At 50.6% G+C, this 20,886-nt stretch overlaps 3 protein-coding genes and 1 non-coding gene across 5 annotated transcripts; 2 read left to right on the forward strand and 2 right to left on the reverse strand.

The window, feature by feature from the left end:
- Nucleotides 1–97: 97 nt before the first annotated feature.
- ELL3 (elongation factor for RNA polymerase II 3) lies at nucleotides 98–4,639 on the reverse strand. The gene is made up of 11 exons (XM_004380694.2): nucleotides 4,508–4,639; nucleotides 4,241–4,276; nucleotides 3,794–3,906; nucleotides 3,483–3,684; nucleotides 3,313–3,392; nucleotides 3,101–3,176; nucleotides 2,748–2,922; nucleotides 2,626–2,668; nucleotides 2,311–2,482; nucleotides 1,683–1,727; nucleotides 98–1,601 (listed from the first exon to the last, which is right to left on the reverse strand). The coding sequence occupies exons 1-11, from the start codon at nucleotides 4,637–4,639 to the stop codon at nucleotides 1,491–1,493; spliced, it is 1,185 nt and encodes a 394-aa protein (XP_004380751.1). The 3' UTR covers nucleotides 98–1,490.
- Nucleotides 4,640–5,752: 1,113 nt separating this feature from the next.
- Nucleotides 5,753–5,859, forward strand: LOC111821310 (U6 spliceosomal RNA). The gene has a single exon (XR_002824758.1). It is a non-coding gene; the product is annotated as a U6 spliceosomal RNA (small nuclear RNA).
- A 7,321-nt stretch (nucleotides 5,860–13,180) lies between these two features.
- Nucleotides 13,181–15,278, forward strand: SERF2 (small EDRK-rich factor 2). 2 transcript variants are annotated; one of them, XM_004380696.2, is made up of 3 exons: nucleotides 13,181–13,589; nucleotides 14,194–14,302; nucleotides 14,940–15,277. In XM_004380696.2, exons 1-3 carry the CDS (start codon nucleotides 13,583–13,585, stop codon nucleotides 15,001–15,003), a joined length of 180 nt encoding a protein of 59 aa, XP_004380753.1. In that variant the 5' UTR covers nucleotides 13,181–13,582; the 3' UTR covers nucleotides 15,004–15,277. The 2 variants fall into 2 exon arrangements, with proteins under 2 accessions (XP_004380753.1, XP_023590985.1); XM_023735217.1 differs by having other exon boundaries at nucleotides 13,480–13,589; nucleotides 14,917–15,278.
- A 912-nt stretch (nucleotides 15,279–16,190) lies between these two features.
- SERINC4 (serine incorporator 4) lies at nucleotides 16,191–20,594 on the reverse strand. Its single transcript, XM_004380738.1, is given in 15 exon segments — nucleotides 16,191–16,344; nucleotides 16,533–16,686; nucleotides 16,831–16,879; nucleotides 17,302–17,374; nucleotides 17,790–17,840; nucleotides 17,842–17,908; nucleotides 17,991–18,086; nucleotides 18,283–18,378; nucleotides 18,381–18,493; nucleotides 18,689–18,782; nucleotides 18,909–18,988; nucleotides 19,508–19,655; nucleotides 19,658–19,682; nucleotides 19,848–20,024; nucleotides 20,493–20,594. Coding segments are annotated over 15 exon segments (1,479 nt in total).
- Between the last annotated feature and the right edge of the window lie 292 nt (nucleotides 20,595–20,886).

The following is a 20,886-nucleotide window of genomic DNA, read 5'->3' on the forward strand; positions in this document are numbered from 1 at the left end:
TTCTCTAGACCAGCACTGTCCTGTAAATTTTCTACAGTGATGGAAATGTTCTGTAATCTGCACTGTCTGGCATATGCAGCTATCGAGCATTGAAATGTGGCTAGGAACATTTTTTACTAATTTACATTTTAGTAGCCACAGGTAAGGCTATTGGCTACCGTATTGATCAGTGCAGCTCTAGACCAAATAACTGGGTTCAGAGCTGTCACCTGTGAATCTGAATTTCTCATCTCTTTCTGTCCTTACATGTTTATTGCCCAAGCCCCTAGCCTAATGCTGAGAACAGGTGGGGGACCTTTCCTGTTGGCTGTTTCTGGCCCTGCCTGTGCCCCAAGGATGGGCTGCTGTTTATCCTGCCATGTGGCTGAGCTTATACGTGTTTACCGCCCCCCGCCCCCCGCCCCCGGGCTGTTGTCTGCGTGGATGCCCTGCATGGGTGTGGCCTCAAATTGAGGTTCCATCCGAACTGTTTTCAGCTCTCTCCCCCAAAGCCCAGGGTGTGGCCCATTAACTTCTGTCTCCAGTGGAACTACTTCTGCAACAAGGCGGAATGAAAGGGATAGAAGTAGAGTGGGCTCCCTTTGTTCAAATTAATTAAACCATTTCCCTCTTCATTTTTGTGTGTAAAGCCAAAACCTGTTGTCAAAATTTTCAGCCACTAGGTAACTCCAGACAGGAGCCCTAATTTTAGGTGGTCCTCTAAACACCTATGTTTAGAAATGAGAAATTTATTCTACTGTAATCTCCAGTTGTCAGTTATAAGGTGGATTTGGTAGAGCATTTATAACAAAATATATGTCAAGGCTATCCATAGTGCTTTGAAAAGATGCCAACACCATAATCTTGGAGGTTCTAACGCAGAACGTCTGGGCCTCTAGAAAGCCAGTAGAACGGATCATATGTACAGCCAGGCAGGCACAGGAACCACTGCCTTGGAAGATTTAACAACAGCATATAAACTTGTACAAAGGACACAGAAGCAGTTTTAATTTTTCAGTCATGTTTGTAAAAGAATTCACTTTCAGTACGTGGGTAACACCCAAGCCCTTTCCCTTCAGTGAGATAGTGCCCGTGACCTCCAGGTGTGTTACAAGTTCTTCAGCTTGTTACCAACAGCTCTCATTATCATTTCCTTAGGGAGGCTTCTAGGCTAAATTCACTTAGTTTGTCTAAAATCCTCAAGGTATCTTGTCCTGGAAATGGTGTCATTTCTCAGGATGTGAAATTGATTTGACTGACCTAAAGGTGAAGAAACCAAGCCCCTGCTGCTCCTCCTGGGCACAGCTGTGGAGTCTTGGCACTGTGCCCAACCCTAAAAATTACAATACGGCAACAATGAAAAACCTCAGGAACCTAGAGCAGCCCTCCTACTTGCTGCCGCGGACTCGAGGGAGGTCAGCGATAAGAAAAGCAGACAGTTGCACTCGGTTTGCGGAGGCTTTGTTCCTTCGTTCTCGCACCGGGCAGAGATCCAGAGCCCCCTGATGGCTTTAGCTGCCCCTGTTCTTTTCCTCAAACTCCAGGATGAGCCCTTTAATGTGGGATAATTTCTGGTGCAGGTACTCACAGCGACGTTTTTCTTCCCTGTAACCTGGGTATCGCTGCAGAGAAAAAGCGTCCACGTCAAAAAATAAAAACCCTCGTTTCTATCTTCTTGCTACTGCCCCTAGACCTTGTCTTACCTTCCTGAACTTTTTATATTCCTTGACGATCTTATCTTCCAGCACCTGAAAGAGAGACAATGCTAGCACCCAGTGTAACGTTGGGAAGTAAGCTCCAGTTCACTTAAGGGAGGAAGAAATTACCCTTTTATTCTGTACTGTGTGACACACTAATCTTTCTCATCAAAATAGGCTTGGTTGTCACCTTGCTTACTCACTGAACAAACCCAGGCTTAGGAGCAGTTAAAAAAAACCCAAACCCATTGCCATCGAGTCGATTCCAATTCAGCAGGGAGTTAATGGCCAATAGGGAGGACAGTGGTGTTTCACTGATAGAATTCTCACTTTCCACGGTGGAGACCCAGGTTCAGTTCCCGGCCAGTGCTCCCAAGTGCAGCCACCACCCATCTGTCAGTGGAGGCTGTGTTGCTATGATGCTGAACAGGTTTCAACAGCTTCCAGATTAAGAAAGTCGAGGTAGAAAAGTCTGGTTATCTACTGAAAATCAGTGAAAACCCTGTAGATCATAATGGTCCAGTCCTATTGTGCATGGGGTCACCATGAGTTGGGGTGGGGGGGAGGCGACTTGATGGCAACTAACAAGAGCAATGGCAGTAGAGCTGGGAAGCCAGCATGGTCCAGTCCTTACCTTGTGTTCAGGAGTTCCTCGCTGAACTCTCTTGATCTCTGCTCCCAACTCGATGAACCTTTGGCTTGCAGCTGCAACACGGGCATGCAGGATACGGTATTCAGCATAATCTGCCTCAAAGTCCTGCTCGTAGGCATGGTGCTGCTCTGCACTGTGGATGGCCCTGTATTGCCTGCCAGGGGCAGAGAGTTACCTTCCATTGCATTGTCCCCCAAAGTTCCCAGCCCCAGGAACTTCTATCCTGATGTAAGGGGAGGAGAACTAGGACATCATCTGCATAAGGCATGATGAAATTGGAAATGGCAGAGGACTCACAGGAGGTAGTCTGGTACCTCTTCAGGGCTTGGGGATTCAGAGTCTAGGAAGGAAGCAAAAAGACACAAAGGTGATTTTAGGTCTTCTGTTAGGGCGGTTTTGCCCTCCTCTCATTCATTCACCTGTTTGAATGGAGGGACTGTCCTCCAGCCTGGGGCCCATGTCTTCATCTTCTTGTCCCCAGTCTTCCTCTTGGAGGTCCTGACTGGGCAGCTCTTGTAGGGGACTTGAGGCTAGAGGCAGAGCTCTGAGCCTCTTTTCTTCTAGTCCTGTAGCGGCTGCAGATGCTGGCCGTTTCTGTTGAGGAAAATACCTGTGTCACACGCACAGTAAGCCAGTACCCTGTCCTCCTCCCACTCAAAATTACCTTCCATATAATGAGATCTAGAAGCTTCAAAATAAGGGCTCCTAAGTTTTTAATTGCAACCTGACTGGACAAAGTTCTCTTTGAAAAGTCCTTGCCATTACAACTTACCCTGTACAGATGTTTCTGGCTGGCAGAGGAAGGCAGTCTCTGATCAGGCTCTCTTTTGGGAAGATGAGTCTGGTTCCTAGGGTTTGCAAAGAGGGAAAGAAAAGAGCAGGGTAGGGGGTGGAGCTAGATCTCATTACAGCATTTTAGGGTGGAGATTAGAAAAGACGATAATGCCAGGGCCTCTTGGGTTAGCCCCACCCTGCCCCAAGTACCTCACTTCCCATTGTGCCATGTGGTCCCTGGAGGATCCTGGGAGTGACTGTCCTTGGTTGCTTGCCAGAGGATCCGGCCCCTGGCAGGGAAGGTGGTAGGGGTACTTGACTTCCTGGGCAAAAGGCTTTGCCCCACCTTATCCCCAACTCCTGGCAGTTTCTGGCCTCACCTCTTCTAGCGTCACCTGTGGCTGTGACACTGTGCCTCCTTCAGAATCGTGTCCAGTGTTGTGCCAACTCCCTGGATCTCTGGCTTCTTCAGTCAGGATGTGTTCCTGAACTAAAGATGGGGCTGGGATAGAATCCATGGCTGCCCAAAAGGTGAGGCGTTCCCTGAGTGGGCCCAGGCAGTGGAGGCGGTTAAGGCCAGATCTGGAGAGGGTGGTGAAAAAACAAGGAGGGTGGAGAACTTTCAAACCCTTTTCTACCCCCCACTCACCCACTTTCCAAAAACCATTTTTTGCTACCTGCTCCCACTTACCTGCCCAACCGCTGGTACACAAGGTCCAAGCCACCACTAGGACCCTCCTGACCACACTGGGACACTATGAAGGAGAAGAGGCAGGACCAGCCAGGACCTGGGAACCTAAGATACTGGGGGTGGAAGGAGACAGTAAGCCCCATGAAGCCAGTCCCTCCCCGTCCTGCCAACGCCACTCCCCCCTGAGCCAGCCTAGGGCAGAAGACGAGTCCCATGGGGCTCGTTAGCACACCAGGTGCAGCTGGGCCTGAGTTCCCCAGCAGGCCGAGACGGAACAGTGCCCTCAACCACAGCCTCCTGGGACAGAAGCCCCCTGGGCCCCCTCGGAGCTCAGTTCTCGGAACTTCTCAGACCGTTGACTGCTCGCAGCCGCCGGCCCTGACTGCGTTGCCCTGAGCCTGTCTGTGGCTCCCCGACCTCCCTCACACACCCCGGACCCGCACTCACCCCGCGACTGCCTTGGAAGGATATCACCGGCCGGACCTGCGGGGAGACCACCGACACGAGCTGAGCTGGGGTGAAACGCCGTCCCCAGGATTAGAAGTCGGGGACCCGGGAGCACCTGCCTCGCAGGCTTCGCTTGGCGAGGTGGAGGGGCTGCAGATTGTGGATGCTGCTCCCCTCCCCAGGTCTCTTCGCCAGGGTGGCCCGCTGGCTGGCGCCCGGGGTCCCGAGGAGTAGGGGCTGGGGAAGAAGGGCAGGGGCCGGCCGCACCTGTTGCCGCTGACACTCCTGCAGCGCACGCAGCGCCGCGTGGTTGAGCCTGAGCAGGAGGAGGCTGGTCCGGGCAGCGGGGGAGAAACAGAGCCGGAGCTTCCCATTCAGAGGTTCCTGGGGTTCCTCCATGATGGCAAGGTGGGGCGCAAGGCGAAGCGGAGCCACTGGCGAGGACCACCACCGCCACCTCCGCTGTGCAGGGTTTGGCTGGCACGCCCGGCAGCCCAGGTCGGCCCCGCCCTCCGCCGGGACCCCGCCCCCCAGCCCGCAGCACCCGGGAGGTTTCCCAGACGCGTGGGCGGTGCTTCGCACTCGGGGGCCATCCCCGCGGACCCCAGCGCTTTCTTCTGGTACTGGCGTGGGCCGCATTGGACTTTCGGACCCGGCTATCCCCGTTCGGGGGAAAGCACATCGGCGGCCAGCTTCGGACCCCTCACCCCAGATCCCCAGTTCGGCCTCTGTTTCCCCAGCCAATCTGAACGCGTAGTTGCCATCTCTAAGTAAAGTTGAACATGCAACCCTCTGAGGGTTTCAGCCGCAGAGAGGCGGGGAGGGAGGGCCCGGTTGCTGGGCTGACTCAGTTGACTGCGCCCTCAGAGGCTTGAGCCCTCAGAGACCGGAGGACGGCGGGAGTGTAATCAGAGCCCACGCGCTCCCAGGGATTCCTGGCGCCAATACCCGGCGCGGTGCTGCGGAGGACCTGGAGCGGGCTTCCGACCAGGGCTGGAGAGGCTGTTAAGCCCTGTGGCTGTGGTGGTTCAACTGTGAAACTTGGCTGTCACGGTCTGGCGCGCCCCTGGCTAAACCGGGGTGAGGACGCTGGCAGGAGAGTTCCAGGGACGAGCGGACGGACAACTAGGTCTCAGCTCTCACCTCCTGGCCTGGACAGACCTGAGTTGGCGAGAAAGGGAGCTGCCCCACTCCCTCAAGAGGTGCCATGAAGTTGCCAGGCATTTCGGAGTCCAGAGCCTGGAGCAATGAGACCCCAGGACCAATGTCTGGCTGGCCCTGGGTGCCTCCACTATTTGGATACAGTTCCCAAGAGCCTCGATGTTGTTCTCTTCTTCCTAACCAGGATCCCTCTGTGAAATCCCCACACCTACATAATCCCAGGTGGCCTTAATCCCCTCCATTCCCAATCAAATTACCTACACATTTGTCAAAACTCATCACACTGTACACTTAAAATGTATTTTACTGTATGCAAATTGTACCTCAATAATTTTTAAAATTAGTGCAATAATGCCCGCTTCAGCAGCACATATACTAAAATTGGAACGATACAGAGAAGATCAGCATGGCCCCTGCAGCAAGGAGGCACACAGACTCGTGAAGTGTTCCATATTTTTGTGAAATTTGCCCACATCCAAGGGAAAAAAGCAAACAAACAAACAATGCAATAAACCTCCAGTTGCAACAACAAAAACATTTACCTGTCCATCTATTGAGGTTTCTCTGCTACTCTGGGTGACAATTTGTTAATCTGATGAACAGATGTGGTGATGGGTAAAGGTGGTCTCCCAGGCCTTTTCTTCTCAGAGGACATCTGTGGTCTTTTGTAGGATTTTCCTGGATTTTAACTCAAAGAGGGAGATCTAATGGTAAAAATATCAGGAGAGGCAGGGGGAGCAGGAGACTGGGGAAGACAGGGAGGGAGGGACCTAATATTTGTCGTGTGTCCCTGTGTGTCAGGAGCTTTGTATGTTACATCATTTAATCCCTACAGTAACTTTTTAGAATAAGTATTTTATCCATTTTTCATTCATTCGACAGATATTTATTGGGCACTTACTCTGTGCCAGGCACTGTACTAGATCCTTGGAACGCATCAGTGAACAGATTCTTGCTTTGGGGTAGCTTACATTCTAGAGGGGAGGGAACAGTCTATAAGTAACATGAGAAATAAACATAAGACATATTATAGTGTACGTTAAAAGGCGGTAAGTGCTATAGAAAAAATGGACCAGGGTAAGCGGGTTTGGCAGCAGGGGAGGGAGGGGGAAGGGCTGACTGCGTATTAAGTAAGGTGGTCAGAGCAGGCCTCTAGGAGAGGATGAAGTGTAAGCAACACAAAAGCAGGCGAGCAGACTGGCCAAGTTGCATTGCTGGAGGAGATGGTTTCTAGGCAGACGGAAGAGCCAGGGCAAATCCCCTAAATTGGGAGTGTGCCTGGAATGTTTGAGGAAAGGCAGCTTAAACAAAAAAGAAATACAGTGTGTCCATGGCAGCACCCTCAGCAGTAAAATAAATGCTAGAGTTGACGTAGCCCAACAGAATCATCAAGGATCAAGATTACTTTTGCTACTCACTTGGCTTCAACCTAAGGCTGGCTCCCTCCAAGTTCATAGACTAGAGCTGCCAGGCGCAGGAGGGGCTGGGTGCTTCTCTGTTCAAGTCAGTGGGAGAGAGCACCCTCCTTCCCATAGCAATGGAACCAAAACCCTTCCCTTTGGTCTCATCAGGCCAATTTAGGTCACATGCTCACTCCTGATAGTTACTGTATCACCAAGTGAGTACTACATAATAATTGGCTTAGGCCCTTCTTCAACCAACCAACACTAAGAGGGATGAGTTTACCTTGATCATCTTGATCATTCAGGAGCACCCCTGGAGTACAAGGAGGAGGCAGAGAATTTCCTAAAACTGCACTGCTCTTCCATGACAAAGGAAGGATGTTAGGAATTCTAGGGATTCAACTGCACTGCCCCTTATAGGTTGGAACCCTATTTTACTCTCCCCATAGGGTTGCTATGAGTCGGAATTGACTCGACGGCAACAGGTTTGGTTCTGGGTCTGTAACTGGCTCCTTCCCATCTCTCAGGCCTCAGCTGAAACGTTAGACATCACCACAGAAGCGGGTGTCTCCCACTATTCTTTACCCAGCCATCTTTGTCTCAATACTTGGCACGAGCTGTTATCATGCACTGATAGGTGTGGTTGGTGTGGCTGTTTAGTCGGGTGCTGTCAGTCTCCCCACTAAAGTGTTAAACTTCGTGCGGTCAGAGATCACATCTGTCTTGTTCACCACTGTAGCCACAGTGCCTAGAATAGTGTCTAGCACATACAGGTTGTTATGGATTGAACTGTGTCCCCCCAAAATATGTAGCAACTTGGTTAGGCCATGATTCCCAGTATTGTGTGACTGTCCACGATTTTGTTATCTGATGTGATTATCGTATGTGTTGTAAACCCTACCTCTATGATGTTAATGAAGCAGGATTAGAGGCTGTTATGTTAATGAGGCAGGACTCTATCTACAAGATTAGGTTGTGTCTTAAGTGAATCTCTTTTGAGACATAAAAGAGAGAAGAGAGCAGAGACAGGGGGAGCTCATACCACCAGGAAAGCGGCACCAGCAGCACAGTGCATCCTTTGGACCCAGGGTCCCTGCGCGGAGAAGCTCCTAGTCCAGGGGAAGACTGATGACAAGGACTTTCCCCCAGAGCCGACAGAGAAAGCCCTCCCTGGAGATGACGCCCTGAATTGGGACTTCTAGCCTACTAGACTATGAGAGAATAAACTTCTGTTTGTTGAAACCATCCACTTGTGGTGTTTCTGTTACAGTAGCACTAGATAACCAAAACATAGGTATACACTTAATATTTTATGAATAAACGAATAAACTGGGATATCAACAATATCTTCCTCTCCATGACCTCTCACCCAATCTCTCACTGAATCTCCAAAACATACTTTGAAACTGCCCACTTTTGCCATTTCTGCTGTCATGATCTCAGTCTGAGTGGCTCTCTTCCCTGATGTAATGGACATCTTTTATCTACCCAGAATCCTTTTTTTTTTTTTGGAACAAGCTCCCCTTCTTTGAGGAAACTGTTCCTCCCCCACACTAATCATGTGATCCTGATGGGGAGTGCTCATTGTATCCTGTCCCACACCCACCTCCCCCACCACTAGGTAGCCACCTGACCCATCAGAGCCCTCTTCTGGGGTTTTAAAAACTAAAGCTAAGGGAAGAGACTCAGGCCTTCTCTCCTGGAGAAACTGTGAGATATGAGGGTAGGTACCATCGGTGGCCATCTCCTGTCACGTAAAGGAATCTAGGTCTGAGAAAACGAAGCAAGAGGCATGGAGGCATCCCCCTCGTCACTGAATCCAGTTTTTCCTATGGCCAGCCACACCCCAGCCCATCCCCCAGTTTGGTTATATAAGCTAATGAATTCCCCTTTCTGCCCAAATCACTCTGAACTGAATTTTAGCTGTTACCAAATGAGGCCTAGTATCTAAGATGCCTGTGATAGCCTCCTGACTGGCCTCCCAGTTTTCATTCATCTGCTCTTATTCATTCTCCACCTGCAGAGTGAGCTTTTCAACATGCATGTCCCACTGCTGAAGAGCGCAGGCTGAGCTGGACTCCCAGCTCCACCCTTCACTATCAGAGTTTCCTTGGGAAAGTTATGTAACCTCCCTGTGCCCAGGTATCTAAATCGATAAGAGGGGGATAATGACACCTCAAAAGGTCACTGTGAGACTCAAATAAGAAAAGTACACTTAATGTACCAGGTAAGCCCTGACTTCATGTCAGCTCGCAGTCCTATGAGCAGCAGTACCTCAGATCATTTCACAGCCCCACCTCTCTGACCTAGTTCACACCACCTGCTCACTAGACATTAGTGACTAGCCTATTTCCTGCCCACTAACCTGGTGGCAGACCGCTGGTGGTGCAGTGGTTAAGAGCTCAGGGTGCTAACCAAAAAGGTCGGCAGTTCAAATCCACCAGTTGCTCCTTGGAAACCCTATGGGGCAGTTCTACTCTGTCCTATAGGGTCGGTATGAGTTGGAACCCACTCAATGGCAAGGGGTTTGGTAACCTGGGGACTTCTGATGGGATGGCCTGAGGGAGCAGGGCCTTAGTGCCTTCACACATGCTGTATCTTCTTCTGGAATGTTCTTTACCTCCCCCACACCCCCAGACCTGGCTAACTCCTCATCCTTTTGTCTCAGCTCAAAGTCAGTTGCTTCAAAATTAGGGACTAAAGGTATATTCCCTTCATAGAACCAGCAATGCTATTCAGCTACCTCATACCAGGACAGGCAGAAGAGCTGGCCACAGATTGTCTTCATTCAGATTACACTCACATCTGTTTTGATGGGTGGGTGCCAGCAATGCGATCGATCAATTTTATATGGCCTTTCTCGCCATGGTCTTGTAACTGTAACCAAAAGACTGGATGGGACTATGCAAATGATGTGCTTGTGGCCCACCAAGGGGATTGGACAGCTTGCTAATAACATAAATAAGGTGCACGACACCATTGTGGGGGTGGAACCATGCAAATAAGATGAACCCCAACAAGGAGATTAGTCAGTTTTTCCATCCTTTTAGAGAGACAGAGAGAAGGAGACAGGAGCTGTAACATGGAAGACAGTGAGAGATGGCAGCTTGAGACAGCTGCAGTGGGGCTTACTGACCCATGGGGCTAACAGTTGTACCACTTGTCCAAGAAGGCACCCATCGGCAGAGGGCAAGAAGAAGCTGTCCTAATCAAAGAACTGTATCCTGAGTCGTTTCTGATCACGATCCTGAACTGTACTGTTAGTTCCCTAACAAACCACTTAACTATAAGTACAGTTCGTGAGTTCTGTGAGATGCTACAGCGAATTACCCAACCCAAAGATGGGAGGGAGAGTACTGAAGGGAGGGGGAGTAGCTGATGTTAGAGATGATGGCATGGTATAGCAGTCTGGAAAAGTTGGACATTTGGGATATCTTTAATCTCTGCTTCACAGGAGGCAGCTTTGTGCTGATCCTTATAAATTATTCATTTAATGCCTATGCTGTACTCCCTGTTAAATATTTTTAATATCACCCTTGCATAGAATTTGTTCTTTTCCTTCAAAGCAATTATTACAATTTGCATACATACATACACACACACACACACACACACACACACGCACACACATATATACATTCTATCCCACACCTACCTCCCCACCACCTGATCCATCACAGCCCTGTCCTGGGGTTTTAAAAATTGAAACTAAGAGACTCAGACCCTCTCTCTTGAAAAAGCTTGAGATGGGAGGGCACACACATCACAGACACATATATACACACAGACATTGTATATATATCATACATACATACATATATGTGTATATATACATAGAGACAGTGCACACAAGCAAGTGCTGTTTCCTCTACACTCTATGTTCCATGAATTCAGAGATATATGTATTTTGTTCATCACTGGATACCTAATGCCTAATGCAATAGTTTGCACGTATTATGGCGTGCAATTAAGATTTGTTGAAAGAATGAGCAAATCTCTACGATAACTCATCTATTTTAATCCTTTCCACAACACTGAGGGGTATATATTATTCCCATTTTTCATATAAAGGAATTGAAGTATGGAGAAAGTAAGTGTCCCAAATCTGAAATCCAATAAAAGAGTCAGAATCTGTACATTGTTATGCGTGTCATGAATGTTCATCTACAACACCTAGTATGTACTAAAGTGTAGGATCTGTACTACTGGTGGTATGAGAAGTAATTCTAGGTAGCATAGAGACACAGCATTAAGTAACAAAGTAAAAGAATCAAATGCTTTTCAGTCTTCTGATTATTTCAAAAGAAAGGATCTCTAACACTTGTTAATAATTCCCTTCATAAGAGAAGGCAGGCCCCAAGCTCAGCACATTTGACGATGGTATTATTTTGGTAGAATTTAATACATTTTATTTACATTGTTGCAGTGCAATCAATTGCTTTTATATGGCCTGTCTAGCCATGGTCTCTTAACTCCCACAGAATGATTGGCTGGGACTATGCAAGTAAGAAATGTTAAACTCTTGCAGGGATTGGACAGCAACTATGCAAATAAGGTACCTGTGGCTTAGCAAGGGGATTGGTCAGTTTTGCCATCCTGCTAGGCTTAAAAGAGCCAATCCCACAGAGGTTGAGGGAGACCTCACTACCATCAAGAAGAACCTGGAGTAGAGCATGTCCTTTGGACCTGGGGTCCCTGTGCTGACAACATCCTAGACCCAGGAGACATAAAAGAGCTGTAACACTGAGACAGCACAAGATGGCAGAGGCACAGGACCAGCAGATAGCTGCAGTGGGCTTGCCTACCCACTGAGCAAGAGAGCTGGGTGCCTTCAGGCAGGAGGCTTCCTGGCAGAGAGGGGTGCCTGCAGGCACTTATCAGTGGAGCTAGAGAGAGCTGTAAAACTTGCCTGATTAGGGAAGAGACCAGAGCGAGGCCTGCCTGCTGCAGAACAGCAGCGAAGGAGCTGAGAATTTGGAAGCTGCCCTGATTGACAACTGTCTCCTGAGTTATTCCTGTTACTTCCAAATTGATTCTGATCCTAATAAACTCCATAATCATCAGTATGGTCTGTGAGTTTTGTGTAGCCATTGCAATGAATTATCGAACCCCGCAGAGAAACAGTGCCGTGGGAAGGACGACTGGTGTCAGAATTGGTGAAAAGGTTGGAGAGTGGAGTTATGTCTGACCCCCACCTCACAGGAATTAGCTTTGGGCTTATGATGGTGATTCTCATCTCTCCCTCTGAAGTTAGTCAGACGAAGTCTGCCACCATCATGTTACAATCACTTATTTTTATAGTTTCTATTTGTGGATGATACTGATTTTAAATTTACTATATGAATATTAAGTATTATTTATATCCTTTATTTAAACCTAATTTACAAAAATATTATGTAATATAGTGTAGTCCAGATGATACTTGGGTATGGCAAAAATTATGACAGTGTTGCTGACTGAGGTTGAACGGCTCTATGTTGAGGGGGAAGTCAGTTTGAAGTTTCAGCCTCAACTGGATTCTGCTACGGGAACTAGCTGGAGAGAATCCCAAGTTAAAGTTTACGACCAATTTTTTCCTGTGATAATGTTTCCTAACCATTTCTCTTATATTCAATGAGTTCCTCAGGACTGGGGGGGGGAGTCTTGTAGACAGAAGAATAATGGAACTGGGAGAGAACGGGCAGTCCCTGGGTGGTGCAAATGGTTAGGTGCTTGGTTATGGTTCAGACTCACCCAGAAGCTCCTCAGAAGAAAGACCTGGGGATCTGCTTCTCAAAAGTTAGTCATGAAAACCCTATAGAGCAGTTCTACTGTGCAATACACGGCATCACCATGAGTTGGAATTGACTCCACAGCAACTAGCTGGTTTGGAAGAGAAAGGGTTTTGTGGGAAACCACAGCTTCCAGCTCTATGCAACTGCCTCTTGTAACTGGGTGTGGCTGATATTGTCCAGTGGGAAACGACCGTTGCGAGAAACGGGCATACTATATGCATTCCTCAATCTCTTAGCCCCTTATCCAACTCCAATCTGTGATTCTGGAGCCCTTCAATACTTCCACGCTAGTGCATCTTCGTACTTCATCTTCGTATGTGGGGAAGTGAGCAGGGCCAAAGTTTCCGGATGTACTAGGTGTGGCTGCCAATCTCCATACTGGAGGGGCTCAGGGAGGGGCAACTTCGTGGAAAAGGGTGGTTCTAAAGTTGCGTTTGTACAAGATTTTACAACAGACTGAGAACACTTCAAGTGTCCAAATAAGTGGTTGCGGGGGAGGACCCCAAGTAGCGGCCAAGTTTCGTCTCAGAGTCCCGGTAACACAAAACCGGCTGAGCCACCTCGGCACGCCTCCCGCCCCCTCCCCCAGAACGGCGTTCCCTCTGGGCGAGTCTGTCAGCGTCCTACACGGTCCCCGCATGAGGTCACTCTACCTGGTCATGTGCTCGAGCCCGCGGGAGCGCCACATCGTCAGCCGCACCCCTCCACCCCCACCGCGCCCACGTGACCCGCCCTAGCTTGTCCCAACCGGCCCAGGGCCTAGCTCCGGAGGCCCCGCCCCACGCTGCGCGCCGGGCCGGCGAGCCTCCGCCCCTTATCCGGTCGGGCCAGCGAGTGGCCCGCGGCGCCACGTGCTTCTTTCTGTCCATTGGGAGCCGGCGCCTGGGCGCGACGGGGCGGGGAGGAACGGGACGACCTGTTACGTTATAGAAAGGGGCGGGGCCTGCAACGTCGGACAGAAGGAGGGGTCGCAACCCAAGCAGGCCAGAGCCGCTGCCGTCGCCATGACCCGTGAGCACCGAAACTCCCTCCTCTAGTCCTTTCCTCCCCCTCCACCCTGACCACGACGGCCGGATCGCCGGCACTGACCTCCCCGCAGCTTCCCCGCCGAGGCCTGTTTCAGGGAGCGTTCTTTCGTGACCCTCACACACGGAGCCCGGAAATGGAGCCTTTTGCCAGCCCACACTTCCCGAGACCCCCCCACCCCGTGGCATATGCCCTCCCCAACCTTCCGCGATGTGGGGAGAAGCCCTGCGCCCCTGGGATAGGCCCAGAGTCCCCCTACTCCGGACCCCAGCCCCTCCCCCCACAGACACCCAGCCCGTTGCATGCACCGATCACCGTCTGTCTGGGTCCCCACGCCGTCCCGAAGCTCAGCACCCCTCCGACGGCTCTTCGGGACCGCAGTCCCTCCACCTTCTAATTTGACCTGCCCCGTTGTAGCTTCGCCACCTCCCCTTCCCTCCCCGACATGTCAGCAGCCTGGACCCCGAGATGGGCCGGTGTGGGTCCCGGGGGAAGTGTTGATCCTCCTGGTGTCCTGGGTAGGGGAGGAGGGTCGCCGGTGTGTGGGCAGAGCGGCCCCCACATCTCACCTTTTACCTTCTTTCTTTAGGCGGTAACCAGCGCGAGCTCGCCCGCCAGAAGAACATGAAAAAGCAAAGCGACTCGGTTAAGGGAAAGCGCCGAGATGACGGGCTTTCTGCTGCTGCCCGCAAGCAGAGGTAGCCCCAGGGAGGGGAGGCGCGGGGCGTGGGGGGGAGGGAGGTTTAGACTAAGGGTTGCACCAGGAAAGAGGGAGCTACCGCAGGGCTGGAGCCTGGGCGGGTCGTGAGGGGCAGAGTGCATTGCTTTCTCTAGGGTTTTATTTCCTCCCCACCCTCCAAATTGTTTGCTCACAGTGTTACAGAAAGGGACTGGGGCCTGTGCCTGCCCTCAGTCTGATTTCCGAGTGCCCCTAGGTCTGACCGTGTTAAGGGCAAGGGCAGGGAGTGTCACTCTCCAAACACAGTGGTGGTTATGGGAGCCCGGAATTTTTTGCTCCTTGCTGTTCTTTGTTTCACCTCCCTTCTCCTAACCTTTTCAGTGGTGTTACTGGGTGTGGTACTCAGCACAGAATAGAGAGTGTAAACCTTGGGCCTGTGTGGCCTGACTTCTGACCCCTTGGGCGACAGCCAGATGGAGACTGATTGCCTTTTGAGCGTCAGCTCTCTTCTTCTTGTTCTAGGGTGGGAATACAGCAGCCACATGCTGAACTTGGTCCCATCCACTTCCATCTTACCCTTTGTGCCCTTCATCCCCCTGCATCTTGTCCCTTTTGCCCTCTGGTACCTCCCAGTGCCCCATCATCTCTACCCCCAGGGACTCGGAGATCATGCAGCAGAAGCAGAAAAAAGCAAACGAGAAGAAGGAGGAACCCAAGTAGCTTTGTGGCTTCGTGTCCAACCCTCTTGCCCTTCGCCTGTGTGCCTGGAGCCAGTCCCGCCACGCTCGCGTTTCCTCCTGTAGTGCTCACAGGTCCCAGCACCGATGGCATTCCCTTTGCCCTGAGTCTGCAGCGGGTCCCTTTTGTGCTTCCTTCCCCTCAGGTAGCCTCTCCCCCCTCCAGGCCACACCTGGGGGTGAGGGGGTTACCCCTTCCCAGTGTTTTTTATTCCTGTGGGGCTCACCCCAAAGTATTAAAAGTAGCTTTGTAATTCCTTGAGCGCCTGGTTTGACTGGGGATTTGGGGGGTGGGGGTGGGGTTGGAGGAATGGCTGCCCTTTCCCACCAAAAGGAGAGATAACTTTAGACTCCTAAAAGGTTGTGGATATGTAGACTGATAAATGAAATATCACAGAAAAAAAAACCTTTTATTATTCTACAACAACCAGACAAGTACTGTGGGATGTAGTAGAGGAATCTTCTAATAACCATAGGGACTTCTTTTCTGTCATTTTGTCCTCCATACAGACCTTGAACACCATCCCAAGGATGGAGTTGAGGGCCCAAGAGGGAAGGCTCCAAGACCTAAGTATGCTCCTCTTTCTCATTCTTCCTCAGTCTGTTTGCCTGCTTGAAAGTTGGCCAAAAAATCCTGCTGCTCTCGAGTGTTCACATTCTCTTCTGCTCTGTCATTCCTCGTGAAATAAGGGTGGTTTTTGTCTTCCCTTGACCTTAATATCAAGATGAAAACCTAGGGTAGCCCTGTGCTCCTTTCTTCCTGTGTGCCGGTTCTGTGGTTCTGGGCTTCTTAGAGCCTGTGCCCAGGGCTGAACTGCTTGTTTCCCTTTTTATCTCCAAGGGCAGAGCCACGTCTTCAGTCCCTTTTGGTCTCCCTGACCCCTACCTCTAGCTCAGGAACCAGGAAAAGACTGGTGCCACAGTGTCTGCTGGGATCAGCAGTGGTTCCTGCGTTGCTGCCTTGGGAGTTAGGTTCTTGAGCTGGGATGAAGACATAACGAGAGCACCATTGAGTAAGATGCTCTGCCAGGGCATTAGGATGTATATGGCCACTTCTTACAATTCAGACCTAGGACTGTCTTAACCTGAAGGAAGATAACTGCCTATTGAGTTCTTGAGATACTGAGCTGAGCTGGACAGCTCCCCTGAGCCAAGACTAGGGGCACAACCTCAAGGGAGTCCCAGCTTATTAGAAGGTCCCAGACTGGAGGCCAGTAGCAGCCCCAGACAGAGGAGCACACAGGCCCAGCATGAGGCAACCTTGACCCAGAAGGTCACCCAGCTACCCTTGGTGAAAGTCTTTTCCAGTTCTGCTCCCTCGTAGCTGTGGAACCAAAGGTTCTGGTTAGAGAATGCAGCACCTCAGCTTTTAGACCTATCCTGCTTCCCCACCCAAAGAGTATGGCAGACCAATGTGTGTCTCCTGAGAATCCTCAGGAGTGGCCTTGAATTGCTCTTTTCCCAAAATAGCTGTGTTTTCAGGGGAATGTCCCAGCTCCAACACCATCCCACCTGAACCAGTTGGTGAGGGTGACCATGACATAGAGTGACGCAAGGAAGAAGACCAAGTGGAAGGCAGAACAGCTGTAGGAAGGATGCTGGGCTTGCCCTGGGGGCGCTGGAGGGGTCTCTTGATCAGCTGGCCTGGCAGCCCTACCCCTTGGCCCTGGAGAGAAGGAAGAGCTGCTAGGAGCAGTTCTGCTAAAATACCTCTTCCCTCCTCCCCCAGCTGCTTTCCTGGAGGCTCTTGAGGGCTCTCTGGCACTCTACAGAGATCCCATTTCTTAGGGATCCTCACTTGACAACTCACCTTCTTCTGGCTCTACTTTTTTGGGGCAGCAGAAACAGAGAGACGGCTTCTGCAAAAACAAGGCAGTGTGTTTTGGAATGACAATAAAGAACACGTGAGGCTGTTAGTCTAGGAAACTCCATCTCTGAAAAGATTAGTCTGGTAACAAGTGGAGGCACACCTGGGTTCAAGTTGCAGCTCGAGCACATAACTGACTATGGAACCTTTGGTATGAGATGTTTAATCTGTGCCTCGATTTCTCCATTTGTAAAATGGAGCAAGTACCTACCTCACAGGGTTGTTGTGAGGATTAAATTAAACGAGATTATGTATGTAAAGTATCTAGCCAGATTGTGGGTACTCAATAAAAGGTATTAGCAGCTAGAATCTGGAGCATTCTGGGTAGAGGTTGGTAGGACGTGTGTGGGTGTTTGTGGTGAGTTTGTGTGGTGGGGGAAAGTGCGTTGGGGATCTTGAGCTCTCCATTCTCACCTGAAACTCATAGCTATAAACCTTGACGATCCACAAGTTCCCAAATACCTCAGCCAGGTAGGAAGCCTCATTTCTGAGAAAAAAGAGAGTTCTCAAGCAGACCCAGTCAAGTAGTGTGTATTTACTGCCAGTGGGTCCATATTAGGAACCCTCAGGAGGGTACTAACTGCTCCCTGAGACCCCTTTTCCCCCAACATCATTCAGAGCTTGCAGGGATTTAGAAGTCTCTGTGTGTGAAGGCCTAAGATCTCTGCGTGTATTTTTAATTCTCGAGTCCTCCCCCCACCCCCTGCCCCAACCCCATCACCTCATACAGATCATCTGACAATGCTATTCTTAGAAACTGTCCCTGTTCATGGGGAGCTTTCTTCTGGTCTTGCTTTAAGGTTTAGAGTCTAAATAAACCATAGTCCCAGACGTGACCATCCCTCCCCACTCTGGGTATCCTCCCCGCCTCTCAAACCTCTCCCCTTGACATGTTTACGCACCAGGCAAAAAGCATACAAGCATACATGATGCCAGCACTCAGCACTGCCAGGAGGTGTCTGGGGTCCCATGTCACTCAGGCTAGGCAGGCACCGGGTGAGATTCTGTTCTTGAAGGATTACTGAGAAGGGGTAACGAGAGGTGCTAAGAACAAGGAGCTGGGTATTTGACAGGAGCCTGAGGAGTCTGGGTCCTGTCCTTACCTCTGTCTGGAGGACGGCTGGAGTGCGCAGAGAAAGTAAGATACATGATATAGCAGCTGATGATCGAGGCTTGTAGAAGGCCAGAGCGGGTATGCTCTGCGGAGAACGGGGATCATTCGTCTACGGGGGGCTAACTTCCTCCACTCCTACTCCCACCCCTGCTTTGGCCTCCCCACCCCTTGAGGGAAGCAGAGATTCTGCTATCAGATACTTGGATTGAGATTCGGGAAACTAGTGGAATTTGCTATCCTAAAAAGCCCCCCAGATTGAATGTTGTAGGGCATGTACCCACTGAGGCGCATGCAGGGAGCCACAGAGAGGAAGGAGAGGAGACCACAGAGGCAAAGGTGCAGGCTGAGCAGCATCTCGTTGAGCAGGCAGCCAGCCGGTGCGTGTAGTAGAGGAACAGGAGCGCAGCTCCCACGCCTGCCGTGCTGTAGAAGAGCACGGTGGCCAGCAGCACTGCCAGGAACCAGCCGCAGTCCTGGGCTGCACCTGTCTCCCTAAGGGTGGGAGGTTGGCAATGGTTTGAAGCTCCATATCTTTGTTTCTACCTATTACTGTTTCTCTTGGTGTGACTTCCCATCCATCGTGGCCCACAGATGGTCGTCACACTCTGAGCTTTTTAGTGCTGCTCGGGCCTAGTAATGCCAGACAGACCTCCCCAGGAAAAGCCTGTAGGGTTACGTACCCCTTACCAGCTCTTGTTCCAGGAATGGGCAAAGGCTGTGATGAGCACCAGCTGTAGCAGGATGAAAGCAAAGCCTCCACAAATGCCAATGTAATGCCAGGCTGCAAGATGGGCATCAGTGGGAAGAGGTAGCTGGTCACATCACGACTCCTAGTCCTCTTTCTGCCCTCTGACTTAGAAACCGTTTTAGTCTACACCTGTTGACCAGGGTGTGAGATGGAGAGTACCTGGGAAGAGATGCTCATCAGGGATGCAGAAGGCCACAGCACAGAGACCTAGCAAGAATAGCAGCTTGAGGAGCCAGAAGCTGGTTAGGAGGGAGTGAGAAAACCAGACTCAGAAGAAAAGGCAAAACTAACGTCACTGAACAATCAGTATAGAAATTGTCAAACAGGAACCTGATTTGCTGTGCAAACTTCCACTGAAAACAGTAAAATATTTTTAAAAAGAAAAAGCAAACGAGAGTGAACACTGACTACAGGGGAAGGGAAAAGAGAAAGCAAACATAGGAAAGAGCAGAGACGAGAAAAGTAAGTAGAGGAAAGGGTTATTCTAATCCTCTGATAATCGAAACATCTGGGCAATGTTTTACACCTTACAGAAGGTTTGCCTATAGTAACCTCACTGTTATCTCCACTTCAGAGACTACAGACTTAAGGAGGTTAAGTATCTAGCTCATGGTCACATAGCAGTTACAGACGAAGCAGGGCCGTAGACCCAAGTTTTCTGTCTTCACGGTGCTATTACCTCATCCTTAAATTTCCTTTATCCAGCTTCTGTCTACTTCCCTCCCCTGTTCCACCCCAGCTAGAGAATACACACAAACCTATTATGCAGTTTTGCCCTTGGGCTGGTGGGGGAGTGGAGGTGGACCAGCAGCACAGCCTGCAGCAGGTGGAAGGTGGCGGTTCCTGTACATCCTCGGTACACAGCCCCAGAGCCACTGAGCACTGGGCAATCCGAGTGGCCAAACGGGTGCACAGCCCCGAGGGCATCTGGATCTAGAGGGAGGGTGTGTGTGAGAAACGGCAGGGCAAGTCATATGCATGGAGAGGTACCTACTGCTACTTGCTGTGTCCATTCATTTGCCACCTCCCACTCAGGTTGATCTGTCAGAAGGTTCTTTTATCCTTCCCCACATTCCAACCTAATCCCCTCCCAATTACCCCATGGCCCTTGCCCCAGACTTTTTCCACCACTGTCCTTGACAGCAGGAGGCAGCAGACTGCTGAGGTTCCCACATGCAGGAGGATGTACAACAGGCGGCTACACGTGGACTCTGTGAGAGAGGGCCACCTAGAGTGGCAGCAGCTGGTACACGGAGCAGGGCCACAGCAGGACACCTGGGGGCAGAACAGATGCAGGGCGGCAGGGTGGAGATTTGCTCAGGAGAGGCTTACATTCATGCAGGTGTGAGGTTAACCCATGAGACTGAATTCCAAACTGTGCCCTTTCCTTTTCTCCCTCGTTTTACTCAGGAATTCTCAATGTCTGGTTCCACGCTACTTAGGATTGCCTTCCACTGACAACTAGTTGGTCTTTCATCACAAGGGCTTACCTGCAGGGTTGAGGAAACCTTCGAAAAGGCCTAAATTACACCCGGCCTCTGACATTTCCCCAGATTGAAACGTTGGCGGGTGGGGAGCATGGGAGAGGCTTGCTACTGGGGAAAAGAGCCTCAGAGGGGAAAGGAAGGCCCATTGGCTGGCATTCGTTTTCCTCCTCAGCTCCAGCCGCCCTTCCCTTCCTGTTTTTCGGACAGCCTTTGATCAAGGGAGTTTTCAAATCTATCTACCCAAATACCCTCTCACCTGGTAGAAGGGGGAATTCACTATGACACTGTTGACTCCACTGCGCGGCTGTGCCAGGCGGAGGGAGGTGCTGGGGCTTGTGATGGCTGTTGCGCCCACCATCCTTGTCCCAGGAACGATGCCCAGGTCCACCATATGGGAAAGTAGCCACTTCATTTTGCCCTTAGCCCATTGGACTAACTCCGTGCTATGGCTAGTCTCCCAGTTTAAGGCAGAAAGGCCAGGGCGTGGGAGACATCCGGCAAAGAACCGCTGATTTCCAGGATGTGGTAAATGCGAACGCCCAGTGAAGGGGTTTTCTCTCCAGTGCCCCATCCCTGGGGCTACTCAGGCTGTTCTCCCCAGATTAAGGAGCAATTTGCATATCTAGCCTCTCGTGGATTAGCATTCTTAA

Source organism: Trichechus manatus, unplaced genomic scaffold, assembly GCF_000243295.1.
Source record: "Trichechus manatus latirostris isolate Lorelei unplaced genomic scaffold, TriManLat1.0 scaffold00076, whole genome shotgun sequence".
Lineage (NCBI taxonomy): Eukaryota > Metazoa > Chordata > Mammalia > Sirenia > Trichechidae > Trichechus > Trichechus manatus.